The sequence below is a fragment of the Lepus europaeus genome, chromosome 3 (genome assembly GCF_033115175.1).
Source record: "Lepus europaeus isolate LE1 chromosome 3, mLepTim1.pri, whole genome shotgun sequence".
Classification (NCBI taxonomy): Eukaryota; Metazoa; Chordata; class Mammalia; order Lagomorpha; family Leporidae; genus Lepus; species Lepus europaeus.
This window is the reverse complement of record NC_084829.1, coordinates 102,876,541-102,896,998: the sequence shown is the minus strand read 5'-3', so window position 1 is coordinate 102,896,998 and position 20,458 is coordinate 102,876,541. Positions and strand designations below refer to the sequence as shown.

The window sequence follows — 20,458 nt, the reverse complement described above, 5'->3', positions numbered from 1 at the left end:
GCAGAGAGCAGGATCAGAAGTGGAGCAGCTGGGACTCGAACCGGTGCCTATATGGGATGTTGGTGCTGCAGGCGGCAGCGTTACCCCCTGTGCCACAGCGCTGGGCCCCAAATATCTCTTTTTCTCTGTCTCTGTGTGTGTGTGTGTGTGTGTCTGTATGTTTGTCTTCCTCTCTTTGTAACTTGCCCTCAAGTAAAAAAAATTTTTTTGAAAGCATTATCTACAATTTATAAGGTATAATATGTATCATAGATGTTGATTTTTACATTTTATTTTGGATCAAGGTTTTGTCACTTTATGCCATAACATATATAAATAATAATGTTGTGAGTTGTATAAAGTGATAAGTAAAGTTAAGATTTTAATGTTGTATCAAAACTTCAAAAATGATTTCTTTTTTTTGGAATACTGGCAAAAGGCAAGTAATATGTATGCTTATGGTTTTAAAATTTTAGGTGGCTAGCATTGTGGTGTAGTGGGTTAAGTCCCTGCCTACAATGCTGGCATCCCATATGGACCCTGGTTCTTGTCCAGGCTGTTCTTCTTCCAATCCAGCTCTCTGTTAATGGCCTGGGAAAGCAGCAGAAGATGGCCAAAGTGTTCAGGCCCCTGCCACTCATGTGGGAAACTTGGAAGAAGCTGTTGCAGCCATCTGAGGAGTGACTCAGTAGATGGAAGATCTCTCTCTCATTTTCAAATAAATATAAATCTTTTAAAAATTATTTTAGCGTGGTCATTTTGGCACCATGGCTTAAGCTGCCACTTAGGACACCTACGTGTATCGCATATCAGAGTGCTGATTACAATTCCAGCTACACTGCTTCTGATCCAGATCACTCTCAATCTGCCTGAAAGGGTGGAGATGATGCTCAGGTGTTTGAGTCCCTGCCAGTCATGTGGGAGACTCAGATGGGGTTCCTGTCATCTGGCTACGGTCTGTCCCAGCCCTGGATGTTGCAGCTACTGGGGAGTGAACCAATAGAGATCTCTGACTCTCTGTTTCTCCCTCTCTCTCTCTCTCTCACTTTGCCTTTGAAAAACTAAACATAAATAAGTGAATATTTAAAAAATTATTTTAGCATATATTTCTTTATTATATACTTAAAATTCCTCCAGTCTATGTATAAGTATGATAAAACACAATATCTCTAAACAGTCTTTGGAAGTAAAAGAGATTTCAGTTGTTAAAGATGCAGAAAATATTGGGTCTCTAGTTTTCTTCTTACATCCTGTAGCAGAGTTCTTTTATCAGGATGTAAAAGTAAACAGGATAAGCAGTAGAGGGGATACGAAATTTTGTGATATTGAGATTTTGCTATACCACTGGTATTTGTACTATTTTACATGCTTCCATCTCTCTCCTCTGCTTCCTGTGTAGAATTTTAAAAAAATGCTAAATCCAAAGTATCATTTCTTGGACATTAATGTATTCATTTTATGTTTTTTTACTCAGATAATGAAACTGCTGTTTATACATTAATGCCAATGGTTATGGCTGATCAACACAGGTGAGGGCCTATTTCATAAATTCATGCTTTTTAAGAGATGTAGATGATTCTAAACGTGTAAATACACATATGCATGCACACATACAGTTTTGACATAGATGTCTTGGGGCAGATTGTTTAATGTTGTTATAGTTTTCTATCTGAAATGTGGAACACAATTTTCTAGGACCCGTGTTAGCTGTAAAATTTTGTGATAAGAGATTTTCTAAATGAGTCATCAGATATTAATTCAAGTATTGGTTGGTCACTGAGAAAAATATGATAGTTTTATATAAATGTCATTTCTAATCTTTATGATAAAAGATTAGGACTGAGGGAACAAATATTACTACATTGTTCCTTTTACTAGTTTGATCTTGATACTCCTTTACAGGGGAATGCATAAGATACAGGTAATTGGCAGTGTGAGTCTTTAAACTTGCAGCAGTCAGCTCTACTCTGGTTAGCCATGAGTAGTTTGCTATAAGAGGAAAATAAAGAGAAACTATATTTTGAAACAAGTTTAAAATATAAATAATTTACTTTAAAATTCCTGTTTGGTATAATTAAAAATGTTTTTGTCTGACTTATTTTATTTGGCCAAAATTAATATAGGCAGGCTCAATTTTGGCAAGGAAAGCAGTCATGCCTGCCCTTTGTAAGAATCTTGAGGGAACTGAAGCCACTTTGTTGTGTTGGGTGTCCTCAGAGCAGCTGATACAGCACTGTTTAAGTGGCAGATGAGAAATCTTTCAGTACCAGTTTATTGATCAAACTAGTTGATTTTTGAATGATGTTGCCCTGCATACCATGCTATGTTTAGACGTTAATGCCTTGTTTTCTGAATGATAGGAGACAGAATCTTTTAAAAATTAGGAGGAGTAAAGAGTTACTCACTTGATTTGTTGCATTTAAAAACTTTTTTACATATTGATTTCTCTGAATTTTTTTTTGCATAGGTCTGTTTCTGAACTACTATCAAATTCAAAATTTGATGTCAATTATGCTTTTGGACGTGTGAAAAGAAGCTTGCTTCACATTGCAGCAAAGTAAGACTAAAGATATTTTTGGTTAAAAACTCTAGATTGAGGAATAAGCTTTGAATCAGTATTATTTCATAGTCATTATGGGGAAAGAAGCCAGGCAGCTGAGTAGTTTTTTATCTAGCTTAGGGCATAGCGCCCAGTGTATTGCATATGTAACTTGTTAACTTTTGTATTGGACTCAAGTCTTATGTCTTTATTGTCTTAGCTTGTTCTAGATCTGATTAGAGATATTTAGGCATGGGTGTTGTCTTTCTTGGATGTATTTAGAGAATGCGTCCACTAACATTTCTCTTTTATCCCACCAACATGAGGGATAAAGAGGATATACTTAATGCACATGAAGTCATTGGCTTTATATTTTTGACCTAGATGGCAGAATGATTTTTTTATAAAGATGTATTTTATTTTATTTGAAAGAGTTATATTAGAGAGAGTGGCAGAGACAGAGATAAAGATCTTCTAGCCACTGTTAACTCCCTAAATGACCACAGTGTTCAGTACTGGGCCAGGCTGAAGCCAGGAGCCAGGAGCTTCATCTGGGTCTCCCAAATGGGTGACAGGGCCCAAACACTTGAGCCATCTTCCGTTGCTTTTCCTAGGCCATTTGCAGGGAGCTGGATTGGAAGTGAAGTAGCCAGGGCTTGAAGTGGCACCCATATGGGATGCCAGTATTGTGGGCTGCGGCCTTACTCGATACACCACAATGCTGGCCCTGAGAAGAGAATGATTTTTATCCAGAGTCTTCCAGTGTGTTATTAATTAGCTAACTGATATCTATTCTCTTTTTCAGAATTTAGATAATGTGTTGAAATTAATTTTTCATGATGAATTTGGCTTCTGGAAGGCCAAAAAGTTGACAGTACTGTATAGTTTCTTTAATGAACTAATACTTTATTTGAATTTCTCAAATACTTAATAGTTTTCATAGTTGACTGTCCCATATTGAAAATAGAAAATATTCACTATTTGTGACAGAATGTGGACCTTACTGTATTTAATAGAATTTTTGTCATTTAATTAATCTATGTCAGATATGGCTATATGTGGATTGTATCTGAATTGTCTTTTAAATTATTTTAGTTGTGGATCAGTGGAGTGCTTGGTTCTGCTGCTAAAGAAAGGAGCAAACCCTAACTATCAAGATATTTCAGGCTGTACACCGCTTCATTTGGCAGCTAGAAATGGGTAAATATTTTTTTTTCCTTAAGTAGCTTAAGTGTATTATCAATTATGACTAACATAACACTTTATTTTGACTTGATGTTTTTCTCCCAATATTTGCCATGAGGAAAATCAGAAATATGATGTTCATATCTTATTTTCAATAATTTTTTATTTCCCAAAGACATATTCAAATAACTACCACATTTAATAACTTGTTAAATTGTTCACTGATCTTTTTTGAAATTTGTAGAAATTCATTATTGCTTATATTGACATTTTATTTTTTGAAAACTATCATTTCCTCCTTTGTTTTTTGTTGATCTTTTCTCTGCTAATCTTTTGCCACTCTTAACTCTGTGGCTTATTTCCCAAGTTGCTTGTTTAGTTAATTTATTCGTGGCATTAAAAACAGAATATATTATACTCAATTTGTTTATAGTTATTTGAGAATGAGTTGTATTACAGCAAGCTTATTTCTTTGAGTGCTGAATCTGTTTTTCGATTTTATTTCTAACAAGTTTTCTAAAATAAATTATATGCCTAAAAATGTAAAAATAGGTATTTCCTTTTTAATTTTAATTTTAATTAATTTATTTTTTTGATAGGCAGAGTTAGACAGAGAAAGAGAGAGAGAAAGGTCCTCCTTCCATTGGTTCACCCCCCAAATGGCCGCTTCGGCCGGGGCACTGCGCTTATCTGAAGCCAGGAGTCAGGTGCTTCCTCCTGGTCTCCCACGTGGGTTCAGGGCCCAAGCACTTGGGCCATCCTCCACTGCACTCCTGGGCCACAGTGGAGAGCTGGATTGGAAGAGGAACAACTGGGACAGAATCTGGTGCCCCGATTGGGACTAGAACCCGGAGTGCCAGCGCTGCAGGCAGGGGATTAGCCTAGTGAGCCATGGCGCCGGCCAAAAATAGGTATTTCTAAAAAGTGACAAAGTTAAAAATGGCATATTAAATATACTTTTGTCTTTTCCTGATAACCTTTGTCATCATTAGGAGCATTACTATGTTTTGTGTGCTGTTTTTATTTAAAGATTTATTTATTTGAAAACAAAGAGAGATCTTTAATCCACTGGTTCACTGCCCAAATGGCTGGAATGGCTGGTGCCAGGCCAGGCCTAAGCCAGGAGCCAGGAGCTTCTTACAGGTCTCCAATGTGGGTGCAGGGGCCCAAGCACTTGGGCCATTCTCCACTGCTTTTCCCAGACACATTAGCAGGGAGCTGGATCAGAAGTGGAGCAGCCAGGCCGGCGCCGTGGCTCAATAGGCTAATCCTCCGCCTGTGCCAGTACCCCAGTTCTAGTCCCGGTCTGGGCGCTGGATTCTGCCCTGGTTGCTTTTCTTCCAGTCCAGCTCTCTGCTGTGACCCAGGAGTGCAGTGGAGGATGGCCCAAGTGCTTGGGCCCTGCACCCGCATGGGAGCCCAGGAGAAGCACCTGGCTCCTGGCCAGAGAGATAGCATTACAGATAGGGAGAGAGAGAGAGAAAGAAGGTCTTCCATCTGCTGGTTCACTCCCCAAATGGCTGCAACACTAGAGCTGGGCTTATCTGAAGCCAGGAGCCAGGAGCTTCTTCTGGGTTCTCACATGGGTACAGGGGCCTAAGAACCCAGGCCATCATCACTGCTTTCCCAGGCCATAAGCAGAGAGCTGGATCAAAAGAGGAGCAGCCAGTACTTGAACTGGCGCAAAAATGGGATGCTGGTACCGTGGGCAGACACTTAACCTACTTCTTCTACAGAGCACCAGCTCCCCCCTGTATGCTGGTTTTTAAAATTCTTTTATTTTTTTATTTTTTATTTTTTATTTTTTTGACAGGCAGAGTGGACAGTGAGAGAGAGACAGAGAGAAAGGTCTTCCTTTTGCCGTTGGTTCACCCTCCAATGGCCGCCGCGGTAGCGCGCTGCGGCCGGCGCACCGCGCTGATCCGATGGCAGGAGCCAGGTGCTTCTCCTGGTCTCCCATGGGGTGCAGGGCCCAAGCACTTGGGCCATCCTCCACTGCACTCCCTGGCCACAGCAGAGAGCTGGCCTGGAAGAGGGGCAACCGGGACAGGATCGGTGCCCCGACCGGGACTAGAACCTGGTGTGCCGGCGCCGCAAGGCGGAGGATTAGCCTAGTGAGCCGCGGCGCCGGCTAAAATTCTTTTATTTTTAAAGATTTATTTGAAAGTCAGAGTTACATAGAGAAGGAGAGGCAGAGAGAGAGAGGTCTTCCATCCGCTGGTTCACTCCCCAGTTGGCTGCAATGTCCGGAGCTGCGCTGAACTGAAGTCAGGAGCCAGGAGCTTCTTCCATGTTTCTCACGCAGATGCGGGGGCTGAAGGACTCGGACTATCTTCCACTGCTTTCCCAGGCCACAGCAGAGAGCTGGATCGTAAGTGAAGCAGCGGGGACATGAATCGGTGCCCATATGGGATGCTGGCACAGCACGTGGCTGTTTTACCTGCTACGCCACAGCACTGGCCCCAGTATGCTGTTTTAAATCCTGCTAGAATATGTTTTTTCCCCTTCTTTTCTGCCAGGAGCTTCAGATGTCATATCTCTGCCTCTACCATGTTTTTTACCTCTTGAAATTTTGTTGGACTGAGAAACCAATCCAAAATGATTAGAATTATGTTTAAAGTGGAAATAAGTAGTTTTTGATTCAGGGCCTGAGGAATATATGTTTAAAATTTTTACAATTAAAATTTTTTTAAAAATTTACTTGGGAGACACAGAAAATGAGAGAGCTAGAGAGAGAGAGAGAAAGAGAGAGAACAAGTGAGCTGGTTCACTGCCCAAATGCCTGCAGCAGCCAGTCAGAACTCGGTGGTGGAAGGAACCCATTTACCTGAGCTATTACTTCTGTCTTCCATGGTCTATATAGTAGGACGCTGGAGTCGGGAGCCAAGTTGGATTTCAAACCTAAGCGCTCCACTTTGGAACTTGAGCATCTTAGCTGCTAGGCCAAATGTCCACCCCTATAATCCTTTTCAAATACTGTAAAACTCTACACAAGTATGTTCCCCCTATGTCTCTTTTGGTTTCTCTTGAAGCTCTTTTTGTTTCTAATTTTAAACTGGGATTCTGGATAGTTGAGGTGGCTGCCTGAGTAAGATGGACATGAAGCTAACATTGCCCATCGTGTTGATCTGAGACCAAATTTTTACATTTAAGATTAAAGTAGAACCCAAATGATAAGAGCCATAGTGATGTCCAGGTTTGATAGTGGAAAGGCGTAGTCCTTTGACCCTGTCTTATCTTCCCTGGTTCCTGATTTAGCATGTGAGCCAGTTTAAGTGTCCATTGTTATAGCAGGCTACCATGTGCCTATTAAACACTTTGTTTTATAATAATTAGCCACATTAGGTATGTTGACATCTAAGGTCATAGAATAAATCATTGATTCCTTTGCTGAATTTATCTCACATCCAGCTACACCATCCCAAGTGTTGGAAGGATAGTGACAAAGTGAAAAGGTTGCATGTATTAAAATGTCTTTAATTAAAATTAAACTGTGAACAAAAGGATGCATTGGATAGCAGGGGAGGGATTTAAAAAGTCATTGTAGGATGAGACTTAGTCATGAATTCAGTGTTAAGAACCAAGAAAGGTCTTAGATTTGAATAACAAGAAGTTCTTTGTTGGACAAAAAGACTTGTCATGTACTATTTTTTGTTGTTAGAAATAAAGGCCTTTTAAGTGGCACATAGAAAATGATTTTGATTACTATTTGTATTAATAATAATCGAAGAAAACCATTACATTTTAAAAATGAAGAAATGTGACAAATACTATGATTCACATAGCAAGTCAATGAGAAGAAAAGGAACAAAAGTTTATGACCCTTTAATGTGGATGCCTTTATTTCTGTAAAGATTGTTTGCAATATTCAACACTTAAATTTTCTGGTTTTTATTGTTTATTGATGGGTGTGTTTTACAACTTAGAGTTGCATTTTGTTTTGCTAATGGACTTGAGCATTTGTTACTTTCTGTAGCTGCAGATGTTTTCAGAAGCTGCTTTTTCATTTCTTTGAGTTCCAGTAAGTCCATACTAAAGCAGTAATCATAGGAAAATTCTACTCTGTCTCTTTTGCTGGCACATCTTTTTTATTGGTTTTAGCTTTTTGTTTTGTTCCCTTAGCTATCTTGTCTGATGGGTAGCATATTTCTTTTGGCTTGCTTTATCATTTCTCTCTTTTTACCATTAGTGCTGTACTGAATTGCTCCTCTTTCCAATAGAAGCCCCATTAAGCTTCCACAGAGCACTTGGATGACTGCCCCTGTGTCATTTGGGTTACCATAAGTTTCCTGAAATTGTTATAATATCTGGGCAGGAAAATAGTTATTTCCTTGTACAGCGAGATCTGACATTGCTCACAATTATAGGAGGATGTTAGAAGACTTTGAAATTATTGTGTATCTTTAGAGTGCTTATTGGTCAGGTTTGAAACTTTTGTTATTTTTTGGGCTACATTATGAACTCATAAAGGATGGAGCCCATATGTTAATTAATATTTTGCTTTTAAATTGGTAGCAAAATAGGTGCTCATGTATGAGTTGTTTTGACTTACTCATAATCTGGGAAGTAGTAGTAGTGAGTAAGAAAAATAGGGTTGGGCCGGCGCCATGGTGCAGTGGGTTAATCCTCTGCCTGCGGCGCCGGCATCCCATATGGGCGCTGGTTCTAGTCCCAGCTGCTCCCCTTCCAGTCCAGCTCTCTGCTATGGCCTGGGAAAGCAGTAGAAGATGGTCCAAGTCCTTGGGCTCCTGCACCCACGTGGGAGACCTGGAAGAAGCTCCTGGCTCCTGGCTTTGGATTGTTGCAGCTCCGACCATTGTGGCCATTTGAGGGGTGAGCCAATGGAAGGAAGACCTTTCTCTCTGTCTCTCCCTCTCATTGTCTGTAACTCTAACTCTCAATAAATAAATAAATAAAATCTTTAAAAAAAAGAAAAATAGGGTATATTTCTCTGTACCTTTTGCAGTTCATTTTGAGAGGGGGATTATTTTTGGGAGAGGGATTTTTGCTTTTCTCCAAGAACTCCTACCCTAAACACTTTTTTGGGCTCTATTTCTCTGTTCTGTTCCCACCTATTCCTATCCTGTTTATTTTGGTACTAGACTAATGGTTCACATCAGGCTTCTGGATATCAGGTTTTAGAAATCCAGCCATATGGATATAGACACAAACACACATACTTTAAGCAATATATTTACTTGGTTTCAAAAAAATGTATCTATATGAGAGGCATAGAGAAAAAGAGGAAGGAAGGAAGGAAGAGAAAGAATACACTCCCTTTCACTGGTTCATCCCCCCAAGTGTGCACAGTGGCTGAGACTGGGCCAGGCTGAAACCATGAGCTGAGAATGCAATCCAGGCTTCCCAGATGGGTGTTAGGAACCCAATGACTTCCATTCCTGCTGCCTTCCAGGGTCTGCAACAGCAAGAAACTACTGTCAGGAACTAGGAGCTCAGATTTAAAGCCAGTTAAAGCCAGGTGCTCCAGTGTGGTATATCGGCATCTTAACTTCCAGGATAAATGCCTACTCCATCAATGTGTATATTTTAATAGAATTGTCTGGTCTGGTCTTAAGTTCTTTCTTTCTTTCTCTCTCTCTCTTTCTTTTTTTAGAAAAATTTGTTTATTTATTTGAAAGTCAGAGAGAGGCAGAGGCAGAGAGAGAGAGAGAGAGAGAGAAAGAGAAAGAGAGAGAAAGGTCTTCCATCCGCTGGTTCACTCCCCAAATAGCCACAACGGCAGAGCTGGGCTGATCTGAAGCTAGGAGCCAGGAGCTTTTTCCAGGTCTCCCACACGGGTGCAGGGGCTCATGAACTTGGGCCATCCTCCACTGCTCTTCCATACCATAGCAGAGAGCTGGATTGGAAGTGGAGCAGCTGAGTCTCAAACCAGTGACCATATGGGATTCCAGCACTGCAGGCGGCATCTTTACCTGCTACACCACAGTGCTGGCCCCATCTGGTCTGTTCTTTCCCATTTTGAAGTATTTATTTCATAAAGTTTCATAACAATATGTTAGATAAAGAAACTTTATAAATATTTGAATTTGAAGGTTTACTCTGATCTTTATTTTCTCCCATTTCTTTGATTATAACGCTGATTTTTAAATGGCATTTAGCTTTGTTTCAGGTACAAAAATTAAAGCAACCAAGTAATTTTGATTTTTTTCAACTGTTAAGAGTTTTAGCCAATGACTTACAATATTGAGTATTTAATTAATAATCAATTAAGTTTTTATTGAGAGTTACTGTGTGCTTGGCTATGCTTAGTATTAAGTGAAAAGAAACAATAGCATGGGGCCGGTGCTGTGGCTCGCTTTGTTAATCCTCTGCCTGCGGCACCAGCATCCCATATGGGTGCCAGTTCTAGTCCCGCCTGCTCCTCTTCCAGTCCAGCTCTCTGCTGTGGCCCGGGAAGGCAGTGGAGGATGGCCCAAGTGCTTGGGCCCCTGCGCCCGCATGGGAGTCCAGGAAGAAGCATCTGGCTCCTGGCTTTGGATTAGCACAGTGCCGGCCATGGTGGCCATTTGGGTAGTGAACCAATGGAAGGAAGACCTTTCTCTCTGTCTCTCTCTCACTGTCTATAACTCTACCTGTCAAATAAATTTAAAAAAATTAAAAAAAAGAAGCAATAGCATGAAGAAGTGTATGATCTGGTTGAGTAAATAATAGTGCATACACATATATATATTCTATGTGATATACTATATTAATGTATATTATATAATATGTATATGATATATATGTTTTTACATATATATGAAAGTATGCGTGTATATATATATATATATATATCTCAAAGCTGATGACCATGTGAGGGGAGTATGAGATTCTTTGTAGTTCATAGGAATCCATACAGGCTTCAGTACTGAAGGGGAATTAAAATGAATATTGTGTAGTTACTGGGAATGGATTAGAGGAAACATTGTAAGCAAAATGGAGTAGCAATTTAAAAACAAACAGGAAAAGAATGGACATTTCTCTAGAGATACACAAATGATTAATAAGAACCTGGAAAGATGCTCAACATCAGTAATTAGGGAAATGCAAATCAAAATGCCAATGATAGGGGTGGGTGTTGTGGTGCAGGAGGTGAAGCCACTGCTTGGGATGCCTGCATCACATGTAAGAGTGCCTGGGTCAGTTCCCAGCTACTTCACACTTCTAATCTAGCTTCCTGCTAATGTGTTTGGGGGGCAGCAGTTAATGTTCTAATTACTTGGGTTTCTACCATCCACATGGAAGACCTGGAACGTAGTTCCTGGCTCTTGGCTTTGGCCCTGCCCAGCCCTGGCTGTTGTGGACTTTTGGGGTATGACCCAGTAGACAGAAGATTTCTTTCTCCTCTCTCTCTCTGCCTTTCAAATAAATTTTTAAGAAAAAAACAGAAAACCACAATGAAATGGCAGCTCATACCCATTAGAATGTCTACAAAAAATAACAGGTATTGGGGAGGATGTGGAGAAATTGGAGCTCTTGTGTACTTGCTGGGAACGTCCAATGATAAAGCTGCTGTGGGAAACAATATGGTAGTTCCTCAGAATTTAAAAGTAGAATTGCCATATGATCCAGCAGATCTATTTCTGGGAGAAAATCTAAAAGGATTGAAAGCAGAGTTTAAAGAAATAATTTCACATGCTTATTCATAGTAGTATTATTTGCAGTAGCTAAAATGTGGAAGCAGCCTGAGTGTCCATTAACTGGTAAGCAAAGTATGGTAAATACATATAATGAAATATTATTTAGCGTTAAAAAGGAAAGACATTCTGATGGTATGCTATAACATGGATAAAACTTAAAGATATTATAATAAGTAAAATGCCACTGAACTGTACACTTAAAAGTGGTTAAGATGGTAAATTTTATGTCACATCTATTATACCACAAAAGTAATTGAAAAAAAGTGGATAGACTCAACATTTTACTGATTTTCTGATTATGTTTTTGTAATTCATTTGAATATTATCTTTTGAATATTTTATAATCAAGAATATAGGATACAATATTGACATCATTTTGTTATAAACATCCCCTTTCCATTAGACTTACATTTTCTTATGTCTCTAATGAAGATTACTATTCCATGTATTTAATCAATATTAAAAGTCTCTTTGTAATTTGAATTACAAAACTGAATTGTGCCATTTCTTTACTATCTTTGAATCATAAAAGCAGTTTTATATTTTATTTTAAATATTATTTAAATATTGCAGATACAGGTAATGATATCATAAACTAATGTTGATTATTGTTAATGTTTTAGTAAAATGATTTATATTTTTCTAGTAGCAATGATCTGTGACTATCTGTTTTTCTCTTCAGGCAAAAAAAATGTATGAGTAAATTATTAGAATACAGTGCTGATGTCAACATTTGTAATAATGAAGGCCTTACAGCAGTAAGTGCTATCAGTTTTATTAAACTACTTTTTTGAAAATGATGAATGTGATGGTAATGCAAAGTACAGATATTTTTGCAAGTTACTTTTTTATAGTAAGGTACAGAATGTTGAGTTTTCAACATAATTTATTAAGGGAAGTTACAGTTTAACCATTTCTCCCATTTTTTTTTTTTTTTGACAGGCAGAGTGGACAGAGAGAGAGAGACAGAGAGAAAGGTCTTCCTTTTTGCCGTTGGTTCACCCTCCAATGGCCGCCGCGGCTGGCGCACTGCGGCCGGCGCATCGCGCTGATCCGATGGCAAGAGCCAGGTGCTTATCCTGGTCTCCCATGGGGTGCAGGGTCCAAGAACGTGGGCCATCCTCCACTGCACTCCCTGGCCACAGCAGAGAGCTGGCCTGGAAGAGGGGCAACCGGGATAGAATCTGGTGCCCCGACCGGGACTAGAACCCGGTGTGCCGGCGCCGCAAGGCGGAGGATTAGCCTGTTGAGCCGCGGCGCCGGCCATTTCTCCCATTTTTAAAAATAAAAATTTAAAAATTGGATTTCTCTTCTTTATTGTTTATTTATTTATTTGAAAGGCACAGTGACAGATCTTTCACCTACTGGTTTGCTCCCCACATTCCCACAACATCTGGGGGTAGGCCAGACCAAGCCAAAGCCAGAAGCCAATTTGAATCACCTGTGTTGGTGTTGGAGACCCAAGTATTTGAACCATCATCTGCTGCCTCCCAGGAAGCTAGACTGGAAGTGGAGCTGAGACTTAAACCAAAGTACTCCTGTATGGGGTATAGGATAGGGCGAGCCTAAGTAGTGACTTGACCTTTGGCACTATAATGCCTGCCTCTCCCTTCTCCTTTCTAAACCAATGACTTTGTTTATTTTGAAGTCTTGCATCCCTTGCTATTGTCATTGATTTTCTTTTCCTTCTTTTTTTTTTTTTTTAAGATTTATTTATTTGAAAGGCAGAGTTACAGAGAGGCAGAGGCAGAGAGAGCGAGCTTCCATCTCCTGGTTCACTCACAAAATGGCAGCCACAGCCGTAACTGGGCACTTCCAAAGCCAGGAGCCGGGAGCTTCTCTGGGTCTCCCAAGTGGGTGCAGGGGCCCAAGGTCTTGGGCCATCTTCTACTGCTTTCTCAGGCCATAACAGAGAGCTGGATCAGAAGTGAAGCACCCCGGTCTCGAACTGGTACCCAGATGGGGTGCCAGCACTTCAGGTGGAGGCTTTATCTGCTATGCCACAGTGCTGGCTCCTCCCCACCCCCGTTATTTATTTTACTTTTTTTAGGATTTATTTATTTGAAAGGCAGCATTACAGAGAGGCAGAAGCAGAGGCAAAGGCAGAAAAAGAGAGTCTTTGACTTTCAAGGGACTTCTGGGAGAATCTGTGTTGAAGTATGGTGTAAGTTCATTAGAGGAAAGCTGTTTTTTCATTATGTCCTTCTTTTTTTTTTACAGGCAGATGGATAGTGAGAGAGAGAGAGACTGAGAGAAAGGTCTTCCTTTTTGCCGTTGGTTCACCCTCCAATGGCCGCCACGGTAGCGCGCTGCGGCCAGCGCATCGCGCTGATCCGAAGCCAGGAGCCAGGTGCTTCTCCTGGTCTCCCATGCGGGTGCAGGGCCCAAGGACCTGGGCCATCCTCCACTGCCTTCCCGGGCCATAGCAGAGAGCTGGCCTGGAAGAGGGGCAACCGGGACAGAATTGGTGCCCCGACCGGGACTAGAACCTGGTGTGCTGGTGCCGCAAGGCGGAGGATTAGCCTGTTAAGCCACAGCGCTGGCCCATTATGTCCTTCTAATTACCTTTAATGTATTCATTAGAGGAAAATTATATGGCTAGGCAGAAAGAAAAAAAATGATAACCAGAGAGGTTACCAGCGGATTGAGCATTCTTCTCTTTCCTGTACTCAGAGATAATCACTGTTAACATTTTGGCTGATGTCCTTTTCAGACTTGTTATCTTTCTTAAACTAGTGTTTTTTATCCATTTTGCCATATGACTATTTTGGCAAGAATAAGTCAATATATTTTATTATATATTATAGTAAACATATATTTATTTATATATTTTCATATAATATAAATATAATATATTTAATTATATATAATTATTTATAATTATAATTATAAATTATATATTTATATATAGTAAATTGTAGCTTATTGTAATATGTGCATACTAAATATATACTTTATTTTTTATGTAATAAAGTAATATAGAGAGGTGATAAGGGATATGGGTGGATTGTTGAAATCCAAAAATTTTAACCAACTTGTTGTTTTATTGGAGTGTTAATGGTTTTAGAAGTAGAGATGTCCATGTGTCATATCAGAGTGCCAGTTTTAGTCCCATCTGCTCCATTTCCAGTCCATTTCCTTGTAGTGCTTCTGGGAAGCAGCAGATGATGACTGAAGTACTTGAGTCCCTGCCATCCCATGTGGGAGACCTGGATAGAGTTCTTGACTCCTAGCTTTAGCCTGGTCCAGCCCTGACTGTTGCTGCCATTTGAGGAGTGAATTACAGGAGGAAAGATCTCTGTCTCTGTTTCTCTGTCACTTTGACTTTCAAATAAATAAATCTGTAGAGATTAATAAAATGTGGTAGAAGTTAAGTTTTTGTTAAGTGTACCAACCTTACCAACCTTTGATAGTAGTTGCTCATTTTGAATCTTTTAATTTGTGAATGAAAAGGAATACTGAATATTCACTTAGCATGCCAGTTTTCAAGGCTGTTTTGATTAAAAACTTGGGGGGCGAGGCATAACAAAACAACTTCCCTCAGATTTGAGTTGTGCTGTGAATGACCTATTAGAATAAGCTCAATTATGGCCGGCGCCGTGGCTTAACAGGCTAATCCTCCGCCTTGTGGTGCCGGCACACCGGGTTCTTGTCCCGGTTGGGGTGCCGGATTCTATCCCGGTTGCCCCTCTTCCAGGCCAGCTCTCTGCTATGGCCCGGGAAGGCAGTGGAGGATGGCCCAAGTGCTTGGGCCCTGCACCCGCATGGGAGACCAGGAGAAGCACCTGGCTGCTGGCTTCGGATCAGCGGCCATTGGAGGGTGAACCAACAGCAAAAAGGAAGACCTTTCTCTCTGTCTCGTTCTCATTATCCACTCTGCCTGTCAAAAAAAATAAAAATTAAAAAAAAATTATTAAAACAAATAAGCTCAATTATGACAATTACATGGAATCTGTAGTTCTTGTGAAAATTCAGATTTTATTATAGATTAGCAATATAATATCATCTACTCTAAGGAAAGATTGTATTCAAGATGTTTAGTGATGTGGTAGATGCTATAGAGGATTGTAAAGCCCTGGAAATTACATAGATCTTTCTGTTTTTTAAAGATTTATTTATTTATTTATTTGAGAGGCAGAGTTACAGACAGAGGGAGAAACACACAGAGAGAGAGGTCTTCCATCCACTGATTCCCTCCCCGTATGCCTCAATACCCAGAGCTGGGCCGATCCAGAGGCAGGAGCTTCTTCTGGGTGTCCCACATGGTTGCAGGATCCTAATCACTTGGGCCACATTGTGCTGCTTTCCTGGGCCATTAGCAAGGAGCAGGATCAGAAGTGGAGCAGCTGGGAAACCAGTGCCCATATGGGATGCCAGTGCTCAGGCGGAGGTTTAACTTACAGTGCTGGTTCTAATTAAGTTAGATTTTTCTTAGACATGGTTTCCTTAGTTTAGACAAGGTAAGATGTCCGTGTTAATATGATCTATTTAACTACATAAGTTTTTATTTGCTAATTTCTCCTTTTCCTTCCTGAACTTTACAGAAGGTAGAATGGAAAAATTTTTTTGAATAAAAATTTTTATTGAACAAAATTATTTATAAACATATGAATCAAATTACTTTTTTTAAGGAAAGATTTTATTTTTTTATTTGAGAGGTAGAATTATAGAGAGAGAAAGGGAGAGATAGAGAGAAAAGCCTTCCATCCATTGGTTCACTCCCCAAACGGCCACAATGGCTGGAGCTGGGCCAATCTGAAGCGGGGAGCCAGAGGTTTCTTCCGAGTCTCCTGTGAGGGTGCAGGGGCCCAAGCATTTGGGCCATCTTCTACTGCTTTCCCTTTCTGTTGCTTGCCATATCAAGATTATTTTAGCTGTCTGGTTGCTTTGCTTTCCATATTCATTTTATCATAAATGTGTCTAGGGGCTGATGTTCTGGCACAGTGGGTTAAGCCACTTCCTGTGATGCCAGCATCTCATATGCGTACCTGTTTGAGTCCTAACTACACCACTTCCCATCTAGCTCCCTGCTTATGCACCTGCAAAAGCAGCAGAAGATGACCCAAGTACTTGGGCCCCTGCGACCTAGGTGGGAGACTTGGATGGAGTTCTAGGCACCCGGCTTTGGCCTGGGCCAGCCCCAGTGATTGTGGCCACCTCGGGGCTGAACCATCTGATGGAAGATCTCTTTCTACCCTGACCCCGCCCCCCATAAGTCTACCTTTCAAATACATTTATTTATTTATTTATTTTTAGTTTTTGACAGGCAGAGTGGACAGTGAGAGAGACAGAGAGAAAGGTCTTCCTTTTTGCCGTTGGTTCACCCTCCAATGGCCGCCGCGGTTGGTGCGCTGCGGCCGGTGCACCGCGGCCGGCGCACCGCGCTGATCCGATGGCAAAAGCCAGGTGTTTATCCTGGTCTCCCATGGGGTGCAGGGCCCAAGGACTTGGGCCATCCTCCACTGCACTCCCTGGCCACAGCAGAGAGCTGGCCTGGAAGAGGGGCAAACCGGGATAGAATCCGGTGCCCTGACCGGGACTAGAACCCAGTGTGCTGGCGCCGCAAGGCGGAGGATTAGCCTATTGAGCCGCGGCGCTGGCCTCAAATACATTTAAAAAAATCTTAAAAAAAACTATGCCAAAATAATAATAAAAAAAGGCTTTCTGGAGATTTTTATTGAATTGAGTTTTGAAGAATTTGATTGGATTAAACTGAGAGATCAGTTTGGGGAGAGTTGACATCTTTACTATGTTGATTTTTCCAATCCATAAACAGTGTATCTACAAGTTTTCTTTTTCTCTGGGGCAGTTGTGAATAGTATTCTATTTTTTAAAAAAGATTTATTTATTTATTTGAAAGGCAGAGTTACAGAGAGGCAGAGGCAGAGAGAGAGAGAGAGAGAGGTCTCCCATCTGCTGGTTCATTCCCCAAGCGACCACAGTGGCCAGAGCTGAGCTGATCTTAAGCCATGGGCCAAGAGCTTCTTCTGGGTCTCCCACGTGGGTACAGAGGCCCAAAGACTTGGACCATCTTCTACTGCTTTCCCAGACCATAGCAGAGAGCTGGATTGGAAGTGAAGCAGCCAGGACTCGATCCTGCGCCATATAGGGTGCCGGCACTACAGACAGCAGCTTTACCTGCTAAGCCAGAGTGCCAGCCGTTTAGTATTCTTTTTTTAGTTTGGGTTTCTACATGTTCAGCCTTAGTATATGGGAATGCAGTTATTTTCTGTGTGTTGTTCTTGTATCCTGCAGCTAAGTTGAATTAACTTACTGGTTCTAGGAATTGTTTGGGAGTTTCTTTAGGATTTTCAACATAGGTAATCATATCATCTGAGGATAGTTTTCTTTCCAATCTGTTTTTTTTTTTTTTTTTGACAGGCAGAGTGGACAGTGAGAGAGAGACACAGAGAGAAAGGTCTTCCTTTGCCGTTGGTTCACCCTCCAATGGCCGCCGCGGCTGGCGTGCTGCGGCCGGTGCACCGCGCCGATCCGATGGCAGGAGCCAGGTGCTTCTCCTGGTCTCCCATGGGGTGCAGGGCCCAAGCACTTGAGCCATCCTCCACTGCACTCCCTGGCCACAGCAGAGAGCTGGCCTGGAAGAGGGGCAACCGGGATAGAATCCGGTGCCCCGACCGGGACTAGAACCCGGTGTGCCGGCGCCGCAAGGCAGAGGATTAGCCTATTGAGCCGCGGCGCCGGCTGCCATTTGGAATGTCTTTTCACCGTCACCCTGGAGGCTCCTTTTGCCTTTCTCTTGCTCTGGGTTAAATGGGGCCTACGTCTGTCTTTCCTGATAACTATTCTGTCACTTTGCTGGAGCACAGCTCTGGTAGTTTCCTGATAAAAGTTGCATGGGAAGTAAATCTGTTGCCATTTACAAGTCTGGATATGACTTGAGTGTTTGAATCTGTCCAATCATATAACTGACAGTAAAATTCCAAGGTGGACATCGTTTTCTCTCAGAATTTTGAGAGCATTGCTGTCTAGTGTTCTAGCTTTCAGTTGTGAAGCTTGGTGCTGTTTTAATTATAGAGTCTTTGTAAAACTATTTTGCTTTTCTCTCTTTAGAAACACAGAATCTACTTTATTCTTAGCATTCTAATATTTCATAATTACATGCCTTGATTTGGATTTGTTTCATACATTTTGCTGGATAATAGTTTCTATCAACTTGTAAAGGGGAACTCCTGAGAAATTTTGACACATCATTATTTTCATGATTTCCACTCTTCTGATTTCTCGTTCTCTTCTCTTCTAATTCCTATTATTTGATGATTAGATCTCTTGTACTAACCCTTTAAGTTTTACTCCTGTTTAGCCATTTCTTTGTCTTTGTGCTTCCTCAGTATTTTCTTCTAAAGCCTTTTTTGAGTTTGCATGTCTCTCTCAAAGTATCACTTTCTGAGAGTTCCTTTTTATTTTTTTTGGTATTGTTCATATAAAAAATAGTATCCTGTTTTTGGTTTCAAGTGTACAATCAATGTGTTCTTTATGAGTTGTAGATAGAGGTTTTACTTGAATAATCACAGTTCCTCTCTTGCTCTGTTTTGAGTTTGTCCTTCAAATTAGAGACATTTGTCAAATGTTTGGTGGGAGGTGTTTGAAAGCTCTTTCTGCCTCAGGTTTGTTCACAGGGGGACCCCATGGGGGGTGTTAGGCTTGGTCATTTGCTTCTAGGACCTTTCCTTTCCTTCTACAGACATTTAGTCTTTAGCTGATCAGATTCTTCAGAGAAAGCTGTTCCAACTGCCAAGAAGGTGTTAGCAGTCTGGATGCTGGGTAGGGAAGAATGCTTTGGGATCCCAGTATTCATTTTGTAAACGTGTACTTAATCTCTCCTTTTCACTGAAATACTCTCTGCTCCCTGTGCTTGGTGTCTCTCATTGGGAGAGAGTTTTTGTTTCTAAGCCTCTGTGTTCTGTCAGATTGAGGAGGGGCCTTCATTGATCTTACAGAGTTAGAAAGGGTACGGATCTGAGAGTGTAAATCTTATTAACTTTCAACTAATCTCTCTCATTCCATATTCATCTCTGCTTCAGGAGGTACGTGGTGCTTATTGTTCATTCTCGAGCCTTTTGGGATTTCTGTGATCTGAGTCATATTTCTTCTTAGCTTTTTCTGCTCTAATTTAGGATTCTGGTTTTTATTTTGACAAGTCAGCAAATATCATCTTAGAAACTAAAAGCATTATCTGTTTTCAGCTTCTAAAACTTGTTGTTATTCTTTTTTTTTTTTCTTTTCTTTATGTCTTTAAGAGTCTGTTCTTTAAGAAAATATTCTGTCATTTCTGTGGGGTTTTAGGAAGAAGTAGCAGCTCATGTTTGTGTTCAACCTGCCATTTACAATTTTTTTAAAAGATTTATTTATTTATTTGAAAGGCAGAATGGGGAAGGACACAGACAGACAGACACACACACACCCACACCCACACACACACACACACATCTCCCATCTAGTGGTTCAGACCCCAAATAACTGCAGCAGCAGATCTGGACCAGGCCCAAGCCAGGAGCCAGGAATGCCATCCTGATCTCTCACATGGACGGCAGGGGCCCAGCTGCTTGGGCCATCTTCTGCTACCTTCCCAGGAACGTTGGCAGGGAGCTGGATTGGAAATGGAATAGCCAGGACTTGGACATTGTAGGTAGTTGTGTAACCCATCACACCACAGCACCAGCCCCTCAGTCTGCCATTTAAAAACCAAGGTTTTGTGATATTTAAAATTTTTTATTTTATCTATTTGAGAGGCAAAACAGAGATGGAGAGAGAGTGTTTCCAGCTGATGGTTTACTCTTCAAATGCCCATAATGGGGCTGGGAATGCAATCCAGTTCTCTGACATGGTTTGCAAGGACACGGTTACACGATCCATCCTTGCAGTTTTCCAAGGGCCACATCAGAAGGAAGCTGGAGTCATGAATCAGAATGAGTATTGAACCAGGCACTTTGAGGTATGGGATATGGCATCTTAACCACTAGGCTAAGTGCCTGCTTTCATGATATTTTTTAATGGAAAGAAATAAAATAGAATTACATAGGAGCTGGTGTTGTGGCACAGTGGGTGAAGTTGCTGCTTGTGATGCTGGCATCACCTATTAGAGTATTGGTTCTAG

The 20,458-nt window shown here is 41.0% G+C and overlaps 1 protein-coding gene across 2 annotated transcripts in view; it reads left to right on the top strand.

Annotated features, from left to right (window-relative positions):
* The window catches only part of HACE1 (HECT domain and ankyrin repeat containing E3 ubiquitin protein ligase 1), a 133,993-nt gene that overhangs the window by 10,258 nt on the left and 103,277 nt on the right, over positions 1 to 20,458 (top strand). For both annotated transcript variants that reach the window (XM_062186556.1, XM_062186555.1), the window contains exons 2-5: positions 1,454 to 1,508; positions 2,447 to 2,536; positions 3,614 to 3,718; positions 12,026 to 12,101. In XM_062186556.1, the coding sequence (XP_062042540.1) occupies positions 1,454 to 1,508; positions 2,447 to 2,536; positions 3,614 to 3,718; positions 12,026 to 12,101 (326 nt within the window). The remainder of the gene's footprint in view (positions 1 to 1,453; positions 1,509 to 2,446; positions 2,537 to 3,613; positions 3,719 to 12,025; positions 12,102 to 20,458) is intronic.